The 17,577-nt window shown below is 37.5% G+C and overlaps 1 protein-coding gene and 1 long non-coding RNA gene across 2 annotated transcripts; one reads left to right on the top strand and one right to left on the bottom strand.

Moving 5' to 3' along the window:
- The first annotated feature begins 625 nt into the window (after window positions 1-625).
- LOC122756605 lies at window positions 626-3,233 on the top strand. The gene is made up of 3 exons (XM_044006695.1): window positions 626-713; window positions 966-1,269; window positions 2,822-3,233. Exons 1-3 carry the CDS (start codon window positions 626-628, stop codon window positions 3,231-3,233), a joined length of 804 nt encoding a protein of 267 aa, XP_043862630.1.
- Window positions 3,234-13,742: 10,509 nt separating this feature from the next.
- On the bottom strand, window positions 13,743-14,213 carry LOC120457651. The gene is made up of 3 exons (XR_005617068.1): window positions 14,142-14,213; window positions 13,835-13,961; window positions 13,743-13,768 (listed from the first exon to the last, which is right to left on the bottom strand). It is a non-coding gene; the product is annotated as an uncharacterized LOC120457651 (long non-coding RNA).
- Window positions 14,214-17,577: the final 3,364 nt, after the last annotated feature.

Below are 17,577 nucleotides of genomic sequence, written 5' to 3'. Positions count from 1 at the left end.
CAATTGACTTTCACGTTGCCCAATACAATTCTGCCTTTGAGGGTAGAGCCTAATCGTTCTTCGGAGGTTTATGCAATTAAGGAGGAATCTAAATCCTTAACCAAGGTTCCAGTTAATGTCAAGGAGGGGCCATTTTTGTGTGAACACATTCGCCTCGGGGACGATGTTTTCATCACCGGAGAATTTACAGGGCGCACAACAACACCGGACTGATCGAAGTTAATAATTTTTCTGTGGAACAGAAGAAGTTCGTTTTGGATTCGAGTTTAGAGGTAAAGGAATTTAATGAAGACGATTTCGCCTGCATTAATGTGATGACCAATAACATCGAGTACAGGAATGAGGACCATTCTTACATACTTGACGCCATTCGTGTGGAGCATCTGAATGATGAAGAAAAACAACAACTTTATCGATTATGCAGAAGATTTACAAACTTAGTATTTCGGGAGGGGGATAAACTCTCATTTACCAATCGGGTGAAGCACGAAATAAGGACGACGGACGAAAGACCCATATTTTGTAGACCATTTAGGTTCAGTCCAACGGAATCCACGGAGATCCACAATCAGATAGATAAGCTGTTACAGTGTTTTTTGTCGTTTCAAATACAAAGAAATGGAGAATGGTAGTGGATTTCAGGAAACTGAACGAAAAGACGATTAGGGATAGGTACCCCATGCCCAACATTAACGATGTACTCGACAGAATCGGTAGGGCGAAATATTTCACGCCGTTGGATTTTGCCAGCGGATACCACCAAATTGAAATGGATCCCAATGACACGCCCAAAACGACCTTCACGGCATTAGGGGGGCAATTAAAGTTTATTCGTATGCCATTTGGGCTCACAAACGCCCCAGCAACATTTCAAAGCGTGATGGATAGCGTGTTAGCCGACCTCAATGGAGTATGCTGTTTAGTTTACCTAGATGATATCATAAATTTTTCACCATCCTTGCAAGATCACATCACCCATTTGGACGCAGTGTTTCGCAAATTAAGTCAGGCTTATTTAAAGATTCAACCAGATAAATCGGAATTTTTAAGGCATATTGTCACGGAGGATGGAATTAAGCCAAATCCCAAGAAGATTGCTGCGGTGAAGACGTTCCCAATTCCGACTACCAGAAAGGAGATCAAATCCTTGTTATGCCTTCTGGGATATTATAGGAAATTCATTCGGGATTTTGCCAAGATCACCAAACCAATGACACAACAGTCAAAGGGCAAAGCACCGGTATTAGTATCGGAGGACTTCAAGAAATCGTTTGAAACATGTAAGACCCTGCTGTGTATCGACCCTTTGTTAAAATACCCTGACTTCAAGAAACTCTTTATATTGACAACAGATGCTAGAAATGTGGCAATAGGGGCGGTACTGTCACAAGTTACGGTAGGCTCAGACAGGCCAGTTTCCTTTGCGAGTAGAACACTAACACTAACTAACGAGACAAACTGCATTTCCAACTCAGTCTCGCACGATGAAATAATTAAGACAGCCGATAGACCATTAAATGAATTTAAATCACAATACACTTTCGAGCTTGGGAATGAGGACAGGACTAGAAATTACATTTTATTCAAAAACAAATTTAGACGTTCAATAGTAAAAGTCAAGTTCTATTTGTCTATAATAACCGAAATTTTGAAAGAAATTCTTACACCTAAAAGATTACACGCTATTTTCGCATCCGAGCCAATCTTTGACCTATTAAAGGAATCACACGCCCAACATTTTAAAGAGTACAAACTAATCAGATGTAAATCCCTTCTAATGGATGTTACTGGTAGGGAAGAACAAGAACAGGCTATTAAAGAGTACCATGTAAAGAATAATCATCGGGGAATTGAAGAGACCTTGAATCACCTGAAAATCACCCAGATAGTTAATAGGTGCGATACGTGTCAAACTCTCAAGTATGACAGAAGACCACCTAAACCCGAATTTCAAAAGAACGAGACTCCGGGGGTGCCGTTGCAGATTGTTCATATGGATATCTATACCATAAATGGACGGACCACCTGACATTGATTGACAAATTTTCAAAGTTTGCCAGCGCTTATACAATTCCTTAAGACACTATTTTTGTATCGTGGGTATACCAACAAGCTGGTGTTCGATCAGGGCACGGAATTCTCTGGGAAGATTTTTACGGATATTTGTAACCAATATAATATCGACACACACGTGACATCGTTCCAGCAATCTTCTAGCAATTCTCCGGTGGAAAGACTACATTCATCACTCACTGAAATTTACAGAATAATCTTCGAAAACAGGAAGGCTGAAAAGCTGGATTGCGACCACGAAGAAATTGTATGTGGAACCTTAATTACATATAATAACGCTATACATTCAGCCACGAAATTTACGCCGTTTGAATTATTTTCAGGGAGAACGCACGTGTTCAATAAAGAAGTTACGTTTGATACGGAACACGATTACTTGCAAAAATTAAATGAGTTTTAAAACACATTGTATCCTAAAGTCAAAGCTCAGGTTCAGCAGAAGATGGAGGCTAGAATTGACAAATTAAACAAAGATAGGTCCCAGCCAATCGCAGTAGATTCAGAAGATACAGTTTTCAGAAAAGGGAACCTCGTTTTTCAAAGCATAAAGTACTAAAAGATAACAGGATCACACTAGTTTCAGCAAAAAAACAAAAATTACACAAAGCAAAAATGAGAGACAAAATTATTAAGAAACAAACCCAGCCCAGGACTTAAAAGTCCAGAATTTAGGGAATGATACACCCCTACTAAAAATTAACCTGGGACAAGCAAGAGTCCTTCAGTCCCATAAATTCCTTATCCACAGAATTAATCTCCAGGAATTCATCGATGGTACGGTCAACTTCCAGCGGGCTATTAACAAGCTTGAGAGGAACATACAATCGGAGTATGCAATTGAAAGTTTGTCAACAAAGTTGGGACAGTTGCAGGCTAGGGTGGAAAAATTGCTGCCGAATAGGAGACAGAAGAGGGGATTAATTAATGGTTTGGGAAATGTGATTAAGATCGTAACAGGGAATCTAGATGACACAGATGGACGCAGAATTCAAGATAGTTTAAAGACAATCTCGGAGAATCAGAAAGACCTCACAGTAAACGTAAAGAAACAGGAGGTGATCAACAACGACATTCTAAATAGATTCGACAACATAACGGAACACATCAATAGGGAGCAACAGATAATTAATAATTTAATAATAATACTTGTGAACCGTTGAACGGTATGCAGAACCATTTCTGCCCTTAATAAAGAAATCTTAACAAAGAAACTTGTGACTTGTGGCATTCTCTACATGGCGACAGTGACAGTCGTCCAACGTTGGACACTGATGAAGAGCACTGATGAAGAACACTGATGGAAGAGAACAAATACGTTGAAACTGCTGGAACCGCAACTGAGAACAAATCTGAGTGAGTAGAGTTGGATTGAGATATGGGAAAACACCGTGGCGGTTTAAAGACCAAATTAAACAAACGTATAGCCCACGTAAGGTGGCTAATATACGGTCAACAAACGCCACCGGTTTGGTCGAAAGCTCTAAAGCTACATGCAGAGCTAGACCACTTGCTGCAATACCAGCAAGAATTAAAAACCCAAAAACTCGAAAAAACTCACTCAGAGAATACAAAGAATATAAAAGTCATTAATGAAGTTCAAAAACCGACAGGATGTCCAGCACCAGCACCGGGACTAACAAAGCCTAAGAAGACCTGCCCACAGGATTGCGAAGGAGTCTGGAGTCCTCACAGCCATATATAGACAGCAGCGAGGGAGTGTCAGCGTGCCACCCCCGGCGACGCCCAGCTGACACCGGCAGATCAACAACATCAGCAGCAGTATAAAAATAAAATATATTAATTATATAAAAAAAAAAAAAACAAAAAAATTGTAAGACACATTGTAAAATGGAGCATACTATTATGCCCTGTTAACCCAATATGGCCCGTGAAGCCATAGCTACAATCAGGCAGGCCATGATGTAAAACATAATCAATTTTGCTAACACGCTAAAATTTGGAAAGAATACAAATGCTTAATGCAAAATAGACCAATACAAGCTGTAACAATAAATAAGAATGCCCAAACATTGGTAAATAGTTACAATAAAGTAAGAGAACTAATCCAACAGGATAGAAAGAATTTAGACAGTAAAACAGTGTGCTAAAGTTTCGGAACTACTGGTGGCATTAAGGGAAAAATTAATATTAATAAAAAATAAATTCAGCCTCCAGATAGAAATTCCGACTATAGTAAACACTCCATTAACAATAAATTTTAATGAAGGAAGCACCGACTCAGACGAAGAATATACAACTGTAGTCAAGAAAGACATTAAAGAGGAAGATCTTCACGATCTAACTATACCAGCAACATTAGTGCTGAAGGAAGTAAATACTACCAATAACGCAGCTGACTCAGCAAATACCTTAACCATGGCTGAACAAGCAGTAGCCATTACCCTCAGGGAAAAATTAACGCTTTTCGATATCAAATCAAGAACGAACCGCATCGAAAGTACGGTAAACTCGAAATTTTTTGATTCAAGGACAAAAATTTAAATTCAAGAATGAATAATTTGAGACCGAAATTATGAATTTGAAAACGAACGTTCTGGATCCAAGTACGATAAATGTACTGCTTTAAGTATGGGAAATACTTAAAATAAATATTAAAAATACTTGACCCAAACTCGTCAAATTTTAATATGTGCATTATAAATTCACGGTTTAAGTTGTACAAATTTAAAACTGAAGTATGAGTATTTTTTTTTTCAGAGCAAACACTTTTGTTTTAACAACGAATCATATTTATTGTTTATTTACACGAATTTAATAGTTTTGTTATTCTTATTTTATATATAGTAAATGTATACATAAAAACTTCCATAACTTTTTTCTTAAAAATTAAATTGTTACACTTTTCTTAAAGTTCTTACAGCTAAACATATTTAACGAAACGCGCTGTCAAGCAAAATAACAAATAGATTCCTGGGCATCTATAAAAACGAAGAAAGACAAATATAACAATAAGTAAATAGAAATTTTGTTATTAGTTATATTACCTTCATTTATTGCCGACTGTGCTTCGGTAAGCTGTTGCCTGATGAGATGGTTTTTAATCTTCCTATCGTATTTCGAAAACAATGCACGCTCTTTCTCTGGGCATATTTCTCAGAAGTCGATTTTTAACTGTAAAAATTACACATTAAATTAAAGATTTATTTCATTTAGAAGTAACATTTGGCAACACAAAAGTTTTATACACTTACATACATACGCATATACATATGCGTGAGTTACCGGTTCCAACCGACACACAAACCCTCCAGCGAAGCCACCCCGGCTTACCCTGGAATTGGTACAGAGCAACCAATGTATGAGCAATGGCTTAAATTAGGCCACCCAACGACCGTTCAGCTAACGGCCGTTGTCAACAGCGGGGAAATGTTTACAATGCACTTACACAGGAAACCCCCACTTCTCCGGACTGGGTAATAGGAGCACAACATCAGCAAGAATAGACCCACTCAAGTATAGGCCACACAGCACTCCAGATTTTCGGCAACCCGACTCACCCACTTAAGAGTGGGCGACGCAGCATTTAACTATAACACATTACACATGTAGTATTTAAGACCCTATGTATTTCCTATGTACTTTTCTCAGCGGAGGTCTCATTGTGACCGCCGCTGCAAATACAGATCAGATTGATTTTTACATTCAAACAAGTGACACGTCTTCTTACTTAACAAACTAAAACTCGGAACTTCGGACGAACCTTAAAACCAACTCGCAGAACCACCAACAGTATTCAGGAGAAGCATTCCTGGATCATAACTGGCGCAGCCGACGACTACGAACCGAGATGGGTCGCTTCATAATGATGTTATTGTAAGCTTACACACACACAAATTGATGGTTATCTGTGAGTAGTAAAATTTTCGTTTTAAATTAAAATATCTGAATATGAAGTAATACTAAAGAAAACAAGGTGCGACATGGGAAGAAAAAAAGAAAAAGAGAAAGAAAGCAAGGAAAGTGTCGTTGTGGTGTTGTGATTAAAAGTGATAAGTGTGCAGACGTAAAAAAAATTATTTGGCTAAAAAAAGAACGAATTTTGTTATAATATAATCGAACAAAAAAAAAAAGAATGAACAATAATAAATAATAGAGACTGTAAAGAATATGAAATAATTTAATATTGGCCAAATGATTTTTTTTGATATCCACAGTGCATGCGACACTTAGCCTGAGTCAGAAAATAATTTTTGTTTGTGTTTTTATTTTCGCTGACCCGGAAAATTAATTGGAAGTACTTCTTCAGTCCCATTGCGGTTCTGCAGAATGCGGCCAATTTGTTTTTTGTGTCACAAAAGAAAATAGAGATAGGTCAGGAATAGCTTCTGCAGTCCCATCGTGTTGTTCTGCAGAGCGCTGTAATGTACGTTTTATTGATGAAGTAATTAGAAAGAAAAAGAAAGAAAATATAGAAAGAAAAGTTAAAAAGAGAAAATTTTGTTGATAAAATAGCTCTACAGTGTTCTGTAGATTATTTACAATATTTTCTTTTCATGTAATTGACAAAAAAAAAGAAGGAAAATAAAGGAATATATAGAGAAAATTTAAATATATTGGTAAAATAACTCTGCAGTCCCATCGTGTGTTCTGTAGATTATTACAATATTTTCTTTTCATGTAACTGATGAATTAAAAGAAGGAAAATAAAGGAATATAAGAGAGATCAAAGATAAACACATTGAGTCAGCTCCTGCAAGTCCCATCGCGTGTTCTGCAGAGGGCTGCTCAAAGCGTGAGGGGTACTTGTAAAGAGGGCCGTGCACTCCCATGTCGTAGCCTAAGAGGAAGGAACTTCCAACAGTATAAAATTAGACTGATTATTTTTTTAATGAGTTTTGCTCATTATACTTGCTTTTAAATACAAAAAAAAAAAAAAAGGAGAAGAGCCCTAGAAAATACAAATATATGCTAGCTTGGCCTTAAATATTTACGATTACGAATTTTATACCTTCACAGGTAAAAATCAAGAACACAACACATGAGAGCTTCAACCACGACCTTACATTACTAAATATACAAATTCTACACATCATAGTACCTAAGTATAATAAGTACACTTGTTAAAAATTATTCACAATTGAGAAAGTTATTCAGAGTTATTCACAATTGAGCGTGACCTTCTTTAAAGATATAATAAAAGTGGACTTAATGCCTAACATAAGTAGAGTTAAAGATCTAATTAAGCCCACCCAAATTACCACTAGAGCAGTCAGTAAAAAGAAGGTTGTTAGCGAGAAGGAAGTACAGGCTAGTTCATTGGCCTTAAGACCTAGAGTTCCGTCCGCTAGTTCAAATATGGATTCGAGTACTACCTCATCGCCGCCCCTGACCGCCAATATGGCCATAAATCCTGTTGAATTGGTGGCTTCAATGAGGATTCCGGATATAATCCGGTTCTTACCGACTTATTCCGGGGATCCGTTGACATTGAATGAATTCATCAACAATGTGGAGGAGGTAATCTTGATGATTAGAGGTACCGACCAAACCCCTTATGGCCAAATGTTACTAAGAGCAATTAGACAGAAGATCGAAGGGAAGGCTAATGAGGCAGTGATCGCAGCGGGAGCAAGTCTAATTTGGGACGATATTAAAGAGGCCCTAATTAGACACTGTAGGGACAGAAGGGACGAGGAGACTGTAATGTCGGAGCTATTTAATTTAAAGCAAAAACAGTTGCCACTACAAAGTTTGTACGAACAAATTACGAAGATAAAGTTAGCGCTCTTCAGACTAATTGAGGCAGAAGAGACCGAAGCACTAACAATTAAAGTTAGGCAGAGGGTCGTTTCGCAAACAGTCCTCACGACATTTCTTGGGGGACTGCGGGGAAACCTCGGTGGTATAGTCAGAGCCTGGAGGCCGCAAGACCTCGAAGAAGCTTATGACGTAGCCATCAAAGAGAGGAATTTATATTTTGGTGAAAGTTCGGCGTACAATCAACAAAGGCAACCAATGCGGCAGAACGATCGTTTTCGCCCAAATTATAATCAGTACCAAAATAGGGACCGGGATCAGTTCCAAAACAGGGCCTATAACCAGTACCAAGGTAGGGATCGTTACCAGTACAAGAACAGGGACAATAATCGCTACAATCGTAATGCGTACGAGAACAATAACAGGAACTCTAGATATCCAGCCATTTTGCCAAACGATAATACGCCTAGTACATCAAACGCTGCGGCAAAGAAGAACGCTAATTGGAACAGACCAAGTACAAACGGACAAAGACTGTTTAATATTGAGACAAATACCAAGACAAACGATACTGAATCGTCACATAACTTCGAGGAGGATGGAAATTTTCGGACAGGAGCCTCGAAAAACAAACAGGATTCTTGAGTAAATTTCAGTTAGACGCTAACTTGCCGTATATAATTCTATCGTTTCAAAACAATAACAACTTAAAATTCCTGGTAGATACGGGAGCTCAAGGCTCTTTTATCACCCCTAAATTTGTACCAAATAATGCAAGAATTGCTTTGGAAAAACCCATTTCTATTAGTACAGTGTTACAAGAACACCCAATTTCACAGATGGCAATATTACCCATTTTCGAGCAAGTTAATGATCAAAGAGAATTCCCTTTCCTGATGTTTGACTTTCACCATTTTTTCGATGGATTAATAGGCATGAATATTCTAACCCAGTTGCCAGCTATAATCGACATCGCACAATTGACTTTCACATTGCCCAATACAATTCTGCCTTTGAGGGTAGAGCCTAATCGTTCTTCGGAGGTTTATGAAATTAAGGAGGAGTCTAAATCCTTGATCAAGGTTCCAGTTAGCGTCAAAGAGGGGCCATTTTTTTGTGAACACATTCGTCTCGGGGACAATTTTTTCATCACTGGAGGAATTTACAGGGCGCACAACAACACTGGACTGATCGAAGTTAATAATTTTTCTGCGGAACAGAAGAAATTCGTGTTGGATTCGAGTTTAGAGGTAAAGGAATTTAACGAGGACGATTTCAACTGCATTAATGTGATGACCAATAACATCGAGTACAGGAATGAGGACCATTCTTCCATACTAGACGCCATTCGTGCGGAGCATCTCAATGAGGAAGAAAAACAACAACTTTATCGACTATGCAGAAGATTTACAAACTTAGTAGTTCGGGAGGGGGATAAACTCTCATTTACCAATCAGGTGAAGCACGAAATAAGGACGACAGACGAAAGACCCATATTTTGTAGACCATTTAGATTCAGTCCAACGGAATCCACGGAGATCCATAATCAGATAGATAAACTGTTGCAACAGAACATTATTAAACACAGTCATTCGCCGTGGAGCGCCCCAGTGTTTCTTGTTTCTAAGAAGATGGACGCTTCAAATACAAAGAAATGGAGAATGGTAGTGGATTTCAGGAAACTGAACGAAAAGACGATTAAGGATAGGTACCCCATGCCCAACATTAACGATGTACTCGACAGAATCGGTAGGGCGAAATATTTCACGGCGTTGGATTTTGCCAGCGGATACCACCAAATTGAAATGGATCCCAATGACACGCCTAAAACGACCTTCACGGCATCAGGGGGCAATTAAAGTTTATTCGTATGCCATTTGGGCTCACAAACGCCCCAGCAACATTTCAAAGCGTGATGGATAGCGTGTTAGCCGACCTCAATGGAGTATGCTGTTTAGTTTACCTAGATGATATCATAAATTTTTCACCATCCTTGCAAGATCACATCACCCATTTGGACGCAGTGTTTCGCAAATTAAGTCAGGCTTATTTAAAGATTCAACCAGATAAATCGGAATTTTTAAGGCATATTGTCACGGAGGATGGAATTAAGCCAAATCCCAAGAAGATTGCTGCGGTGAAGACGTTCCCAATTCCGACTACCAGAAAGGAGATCAAATCCTTGTTATGCCTTCTGGGATATTATAGGAAATTCATTCGGGATTTTGCCAAGATCACCAAACCAATGACACAACAGTCAAAGGGCAAAGCACCGGTATTAGTATCGGAGGACTTCAAGAAATCGTTTGAAACATGTAAGACCCTGCTGTGTATCGACCCTTTGTTAAAATACCCTGACTTCAAGAAACTCTTTATATTGACAACAGATGCTAGAAATGTGGCAATAGGGGCGGTACTGTCACAAGTTACGGTAGGCTCAGACAGGCCAGTTTTCTTTGCGAGTAGAACACTAACACTAACTAACGAGACAAACTGCATTTCCAACTCAGTCTCGCACGATGAAATAATTAAGACAGCCGATAGACCATTAAATGAATTTAAATCACAATACACTTTCGAGCTTGGGAATGAGGACAGGAATAGAAATTACATTTTATTCAAAAACAAATTTAGACGTTCAATAGTAAAAGTCAAGTTCTATTTGTCTATAATAACCGAAATTTTGAAAGAAATTCTTACACCTAAAAGATTACACGCTATTTTCGCATCCGAGCCAATCTTTGACCTATTAAAGGAATCACACGCCCAACATTTTAAAGAGTACAAACTAATCAGATGTAAATCCCTTCTAATGGAAGAAGGGAAGAACAAGAACAGGCTATTAAAGAGTACCATGTAAAGAATAATCATCGGGGAATTGAAGAGACCTTGAATCACCTGAAAATCACCCAGATAGTTAATAGGTGCGATACGTGTCAAACTCTCAAGTATGACAGAAGACCACCTAAACCCGAATTTCAAAAGAACGAGACTCCGGGGGTGCCGTTGCAGATTGTTCATATGGATATCTATACCATAAATGGACGGACCACCTGACATTGATTGACAAATTTTCAAAGTTTGCCAGCGCTTATACAATTCCTTAAGACACTATTTTTGTATCGTGGGTATACCAACAAGCTGGTGTTCGATCAGGGCACGGAATTCTCTGGGAAGATTTTTACGGATATTTGTAACCAATATAATATCGACACACACGTGACATCGTTCCAGCAATCTTCTAGCAATTCTCCGGTGGAAAGACTACATTCATCACTCACTGAAATTTACAGAATAATCTTCGAAAACAGGAAGGCTGAAAAGCTGGATTGCGACCACGAAGAAATTGTATGTGGAACCTTAATTACATATAATAACGCTATACATTCAGCCACGAAATTTACGCCGTTTGAATTATTTTCAGGGAGAACGCACGTGTTCAATAAAGAAGTTACGTTTAAATGAGTTTCAAAACACATTGTATCCTAAAGTCAAAGCTCAGGTTCAGCAGAAGATGGAGGCTAGATTTGACAAATTAAACAAAGATAGGTCCCAGCCAATCGCAGTAGATTCAGAAGATACAGTTTTCAGAAAAGGGAACCTCGTTTTTCAAAGCATAAAGTACTAAAAGATAACAGGATCACACTAGTTTCAGCAAAAAAACAAAAATTACACAAAGCAAAAATGAGAGACAAAATTATTAAGAAACAAACCCAGCCCAGGACTTAAAAGTCCAGAATTTAGGGAATGATACACCCCTACTAAAAATTAACCTGGGACAAGCAAGAGTCCTTCAGTCCCATAAATTCCTTATCCACAGAATTAATCTCCAGGAATTCATCGATGGTACGGTCAACTTCCAGCGGGCTATTAACAAGCTTGAGAGGAACATACAATCGGAGTATGCAATTGAAAGTTTGTCAACAAAGGTGGGACAGTTGCAGGCTAGGGTGGAAAAATTGCTGCCGAATAGGAGACAGAAGAGGGGATTAATTAATGGTTTGGGAAATGTGATTAAGATCGTAACAGGGAATCTAGATGACACAGATGGACGCAGAATTCAAGATAGTTTAAAGGCAATTAGAAAGACCTCACAGTAAACGTAAAGAAACAGGAGGTGATCCACAACGACATTCTAAATAGATTCGACAACATAACGGAACACATCAATAGGGAGCAACAGATAATTAATAATTTAATAATAATACTTGTGAACCGTTGAACGGTATGCAGAACCATTTCTGCACTTAATAAAGAAATCTTAACAAAGAAACTTGTGACTTGTGGCATTCTCTACATGGCGACAGTGACAGTCGTCCAACGTTGGACACTGATGAAGAGCACTGATGAAGAACACTGATGGAAGAGAACAAATACGTTGAAACTGCTGGAACCGCAACTGAGAACAAATCTGAGTGAGTAGAGTTGGATTGAGATATGGGAAAACACCGTGGCGGTTTAAAGACCAAATTAAACAAACGTATAGCCCACGTAAGGTGGCTAATATACGGTCAACAAACGCCACCGGTTTGGTCGAAAGCTCTAAAGCTACATGCAGAGCTAGACCACTTGCTGCAATACCAGCAAGAATTAAAAACCCAAAAACTCGAAAAAACTCACTCAGAGAATACAAAGAATATAAAAGTCATTAATGAAGTTCAAAAACCGACAGGATGTCCAGCACCAGCACCGGGACTAACAAAGCCTAAGAAGACCTGCCCACAGGATTGCGAAGGAGTCTGGAGTCCTCACAGCCATATATAGACAGCAGCGAGGGAGTGTCAGCGTGCCACCCCCGGCGACGCCCAGCTGACACCGGCAGATCAACAACATCAGCAGCAGTATAAAATAAAATATATTAATTATATAAAAAAAAAAAAAACAAAAAAATTGTAAGACACATTGTAAAATGGAGCATACTATTATGCCCTGTTAACCCAATATGGCCCGTGAAGCCATAGCTACAATCAGGCAGGCCATGATGTAAAACATAATCAATTTTGCTAACACGCTAAAATTTGGAAAGAATACAAATGCTTAATGCAAAATAGACCAATACAAGCTGTAACAATAAATAAGAATGCCCAAACATTGGTAAATAGTTACAATAAAGTAAGAGAACTAATCCAACAGGATAGAAAGAATTTAGACAGTAAACAGTGTGCTAAAGTTTCGGAACTACTGGTGGCATTAAGGGAAAAATTAATATTAATAAAAAATAAATTCAGCCTCCAGATAGAAATTCCGACTATAGTAAACACTCCATTAACAATAAATTTTAATGAAGAAAGCACCGACTCAGACGAAGAATATACAACTGTAGTCAAGAAAGACATTAAAGAGGAAGATCTTCACGATCTAACTATACCAGCAACATTAGTGCTGAAGGAAGTAAATACTACCAATAACGCAGCTGACTCAGCAAATACCTTAACCATGGCTGAACAAGCAGTAGCCATTACCCTCAGGGAAAAATTAACGCTTTTCGATATCAAATCAAGAACGAACCGCATCGAAAGTACGGTAAACTCGAAATTTTTTGATTCAAGGACAAAAATTTAAATTCAAGAATGAATAATTTGAGACCGAAATTATGAATTTGAAAACGAACGTTCTGGATCCAAGTACGATAAATGTACTGCTTTAAGTATGGGAAATACTTAAAATAAATATTAAAAATACTTGACCCAAACTCGTCAAATTTTAATATGTGCATTATAAATTCACGGTTTAAGTTGTACAAATTTAAAACTGAAGTATGAGTATTTTTTTTTTCAGAGCAAACACTTTTGTTTTAACAACGAATCATATTTATTGTTTATTTACACGAATTTAATAGTTTTGTTATTCTTATTTTAAAACTTCCATAACTTTTTTCTTAAAAATTAAATTGTTACACTTTTCTTAAAGTTCTTACAGCTAAACATATTTAACGAAACGCGCTGTCAAGCAAAATAACAAATAGATTCCTGGGCATCTATAAAAACGAAGAAAGACAAATATAACAATAAGTAAATAGAAATTTTGTTATTAGTTATATTACCTTCATTTATTGCCGACTGTGCTTCGGTAAGCTGTTGCCTGATGAGATGGTTTTTAATCTTCCTATCGTATTTCGAAAACAATGCACGCTCTTTCTCTGGGCATATTTCTCAGAAGTCGATTTTTAACTGTAAAAATTACACATTAAATTAAAGATTTATTTCATTTAGAAGTAACATTTGGCAACACAAAAGTTTTATACACTTACATACATACGCATATACATATGCGTGCATGCAAACACGTGCATAGGCCACCGACTTTTAATGTATGTATATTACATACTTTATTTAAAGATTTGTACTTACCCTGCACACCGTGCCCATTTTCACATTATTCTTCAATTATTTCACTTAATTCATTTTGTACTTGTTACTCCAGGAACTTTTTGACACTAAATGAGCGCCGTGTTGCAATCGATTATCGAAAAAACATATGTTTCTTCAACAACACAGAAATGTAATCGATATAAACAAGTGTAGGAAGTCGAATGGCTGGAGATTTTTCGATCGCATAAATTTTAGTTTAAACTTCTTATATTTTTTGTGTATATTCTTTTAAAATTGGCCGCATCAAATGATCAAGGAATATACATAAATGAGAAAAGATAAACCTTTGTTTTCCATGAGTATCAATAATATCGCTTTTGAAATGTGTAATTCGAGTACAACTAGTACTTATTCCAAGAACGGTTGTCTTAAAAATTTTAAGTACGACACAGTACATTTTTACGAACGTTCGTTCTCAAATTATTCGTTCTTCAGTTTTCTGAGTGTAGGTCTTACATTAAGGATGTCGCCAGAATTTGATGGACAAAAGATCCATTTACAACGATTCATTAAGGCAATCAAATTGGTAGACTTAGCTAAGGGATCATTTGAAGACATTGCAGTTGAGGTCATTAGGTCAAAAATAGTTGGCACAATTTTGATTCAGTTGACAATGAAACGACAATTCCACCAATTATAAACAAATTGCAGAAAGTAGTTGTCGGTGAGACATCCGGTAATGTCAAAGCAAAGCTATTAACAGTTCAGCAAAGAGGTAAAACTGCAACGCAATTTACCGCTGAAGTTGATAGACTAAGAAAACTATTAAAAGCTTCCTTTATCGATGAGGGTATACCTCTAGAACATGCCACTAGTTTAAGTACTAGAGAGGCAATTGATACCATGATAAGTCGCGCTGAGCACGAAAGTGTCAAAACAGTACTAGAAGCAGGGACTTGCACCACTATGGATGCAGCGATAAGCGCATACATAAGAACGAGTGCAAGAGTTACCGGTGACATCAATAAAGTGATGTACTTTAGAGGTAACAGATCCAACAGAGGATACGGCAATGCCAATAGATGGTTATAGAGGCCACTATAATAACGGTTACCAAAATAACGGTTACCAGAATAACGGTTATCAAAACCGCATTAATAGAAATAATATCCGCTATAATGGCAACAATAGAGGCCGCAATAATGGAAACAGGGGCCGTAACAACAACCAGAATAACATTAACGGCAATAATGCCAATGTACGAGAAACCCAAGATCAGGGAAACTCGCAACAGCCTTTAGGTACCCAGTAGGAGAAGATCGTAGAGTATACGCCATCAATTATAATCTCAATATATTTACCACATTCATTCATGTCGAAACAGGTGTAAAACTTGTTTTCCTTCTTGATAAAGGTGCAGATATTTCTATTCTCAAAGAGAATTCTGACAAATTTTCTAATGTTCAAATAACTAACAAAATAAATATTCAAGGCATAAGCCAACAGATAGTTCAGTCTCAAGGACAGACTTTTATTGAGATACAGACAGGTAAATACATTATTCCACACGACTTTCATTTAGTAGATAAAAATTTTTCCATACCGTGTGATGGAATAATAGGAATAGATTTCATTAAAAAATATAATTGCAAATTGATTTCAAACAAGCAGAAGATTGGTTTATACTTAGACCCAACAATTTGAAATTCCCCATTTATGTTCCAATAACATACAGCTCTGATAATAATACAACTCTATTACCAGCAAGATCCCAAGTTGTCCGAAGATTAATAGTATCAATAAAAGATGATAACATTTTTATTCCGAACCAGGAAATACAAACTGGTATTTATGTTGCAAATACAATTGCAACATCTAGTAATACATTTGTCCAAATTTTGAATACAACAGGTTCTGATCAATTGGTCAATATAGACACTTTAAAATATGAGCCACTTTCGAACTACAATGTAGTTCAGGAAATAGCGAAAACAGAAATAAAACTGTTTTATCTCAATTAAAGAAAAATTTACCAAAATTGTTTAAATTACAATTAGAAACTTTATGCAGCAAATATACAGATATATTTGCATTAGAATCAGAACCAATAACGGTTAATAGTTTTTATAAACAACAGTTGAGATTAAAAGATGATGAGCCCGTATACACAAAAAATTATAGAAGTCCTCATACAAGCACAGGTACAGAAATTAATAAAAGATAAAATAGTTCAACCATCAGTTTCAGAGTACAATAGCCCTTTGCTATTAGTACCTAAAAAGTCAAGCCCAGGTTCAGATAAAAAGAAATGGAGATTAGTAATAGAATATCGCCAAATTAATAAGAAAATTTTATCTGACAAATTTCCACCACCGAGAATAGATGATATTTTGGACCAACTTGGTCGAGCAAAATATTTTTCTTGCCTTGACTTAATGTCAGGTTTTCATCAAATCGAGATGGATGAAGGCTCAAGAGATATAACATCTTTCTCAACCAACAATGGCTCATATCGTTTCACGAGTTACCGGTTCCAACCGGCACACAGACCCTCCAGCGAAGCCACCCCGGTTCAGCGAACGGCCGTTGTCAACAGCGGGGAAATGTTTACATGATCTTTCGACAGAACACCCCCACTCCTCCGGACTGAGTAATAGGAGCACAACATCAGCAAGAAGTGACCCACTCAAGAATAGACCACACAGCACTCCACATTTTCGGCAACCCGACTCACCCACTTAAGAGTGTGCGACGCAGCATTTAACTATAACACTTACACTTGTAGTATTAAGGCCCTATGTATTTGCTATGTACTTTTCTCAGCGGAGGTATCATTGTAACCGCCGCTGCAAATAAAGATCAGATTGATTTTGTCATTCGAACAAGTATCACGCCTTCTTCTCTAAAAAACCCAAACTTGGCTTGCCAAAAAGTTTTTTGGCAAATCGATAGAAATTTACAAGACTAATACAAAAATGAAAAATATCAAAACATTTTTCAAAAGTGTGGGCGTAGCAGCTTTGGGCGGTTTGTGGGCGTTAGAGTGGGCGTGGCAAAAAGTTTTTTGGCAAATCGATAGAAATTTACAAGACCAATACAAAAATGAAAAAATATCAAAACATTTTTCAAAAGTGTGGGCGTGGCAGTTTTGGGCGGTTTGTGGGCGTTAGAGTGGGCGTGGCAACATGAATCGACAAACTTGCGCTGCGTCTATGTCTCTGGAGTCTGTATGCTTAATCTCAACTTTCTAGCTTTTGTAGTTCCTGAGATCACAGCGTTCATACGGACGGACAGACGGACGGACAGACGGACGGACATGGCCAGATCGACTAGGCTATTGATCCTGATCGAGAATATATATACTTTATATGGTCGGAAACGCTTCCTTCTGCCTGTTACATACTTTTCAACGAATCTAGTATACCCATTTACTCTACGAGTAACGGGTATAATAAACAGTCTTATGTTAATTTGT

This window comes from Drosophila santomea, unplaced genomic scaffold (genome assembly GCF_016746245.2).
Source record: "Drosophila santomea strain STO CAGO 1482 unplaced genomic scaffold, Prin_Dsan_1.1 Segkk69_quiver_pilon_scaf, whole genome shotgun sequence".
NCBI lineage: Eukaryota > Metazoa > Arthropoda > Insecta > Diptera > Drosophilidae > Drosophila > Drosophila santomea.
This window is presented reverse-complemented; position numbering and strand designations above follow the sequence as displayed.

Excerpts from the sequence above, each read along its gene's own strand:
- LOC122756605 (XM_044006695.1), top strand. The coding sequence starts at position 626 with ATGGTAGTGGATTTCAGGAAACTGAACGAAAAGACGATTAGGGATAGG. Across the intron at positions 714-965 it reads CGATGTACTCGACAGAATCG|ATCACATCACCCATTTGGAC; the intron begins GTAGGGCGAAAT and ends CATCCTTGCAAG. Across the intron at positions 1,270-2,821 it reads TCGGAGGACTTCAAGAAATC|AATTAATCTCCAGGAATTCA; the intron begins GTTTGAAACATG and ends CCTTATCCACAG.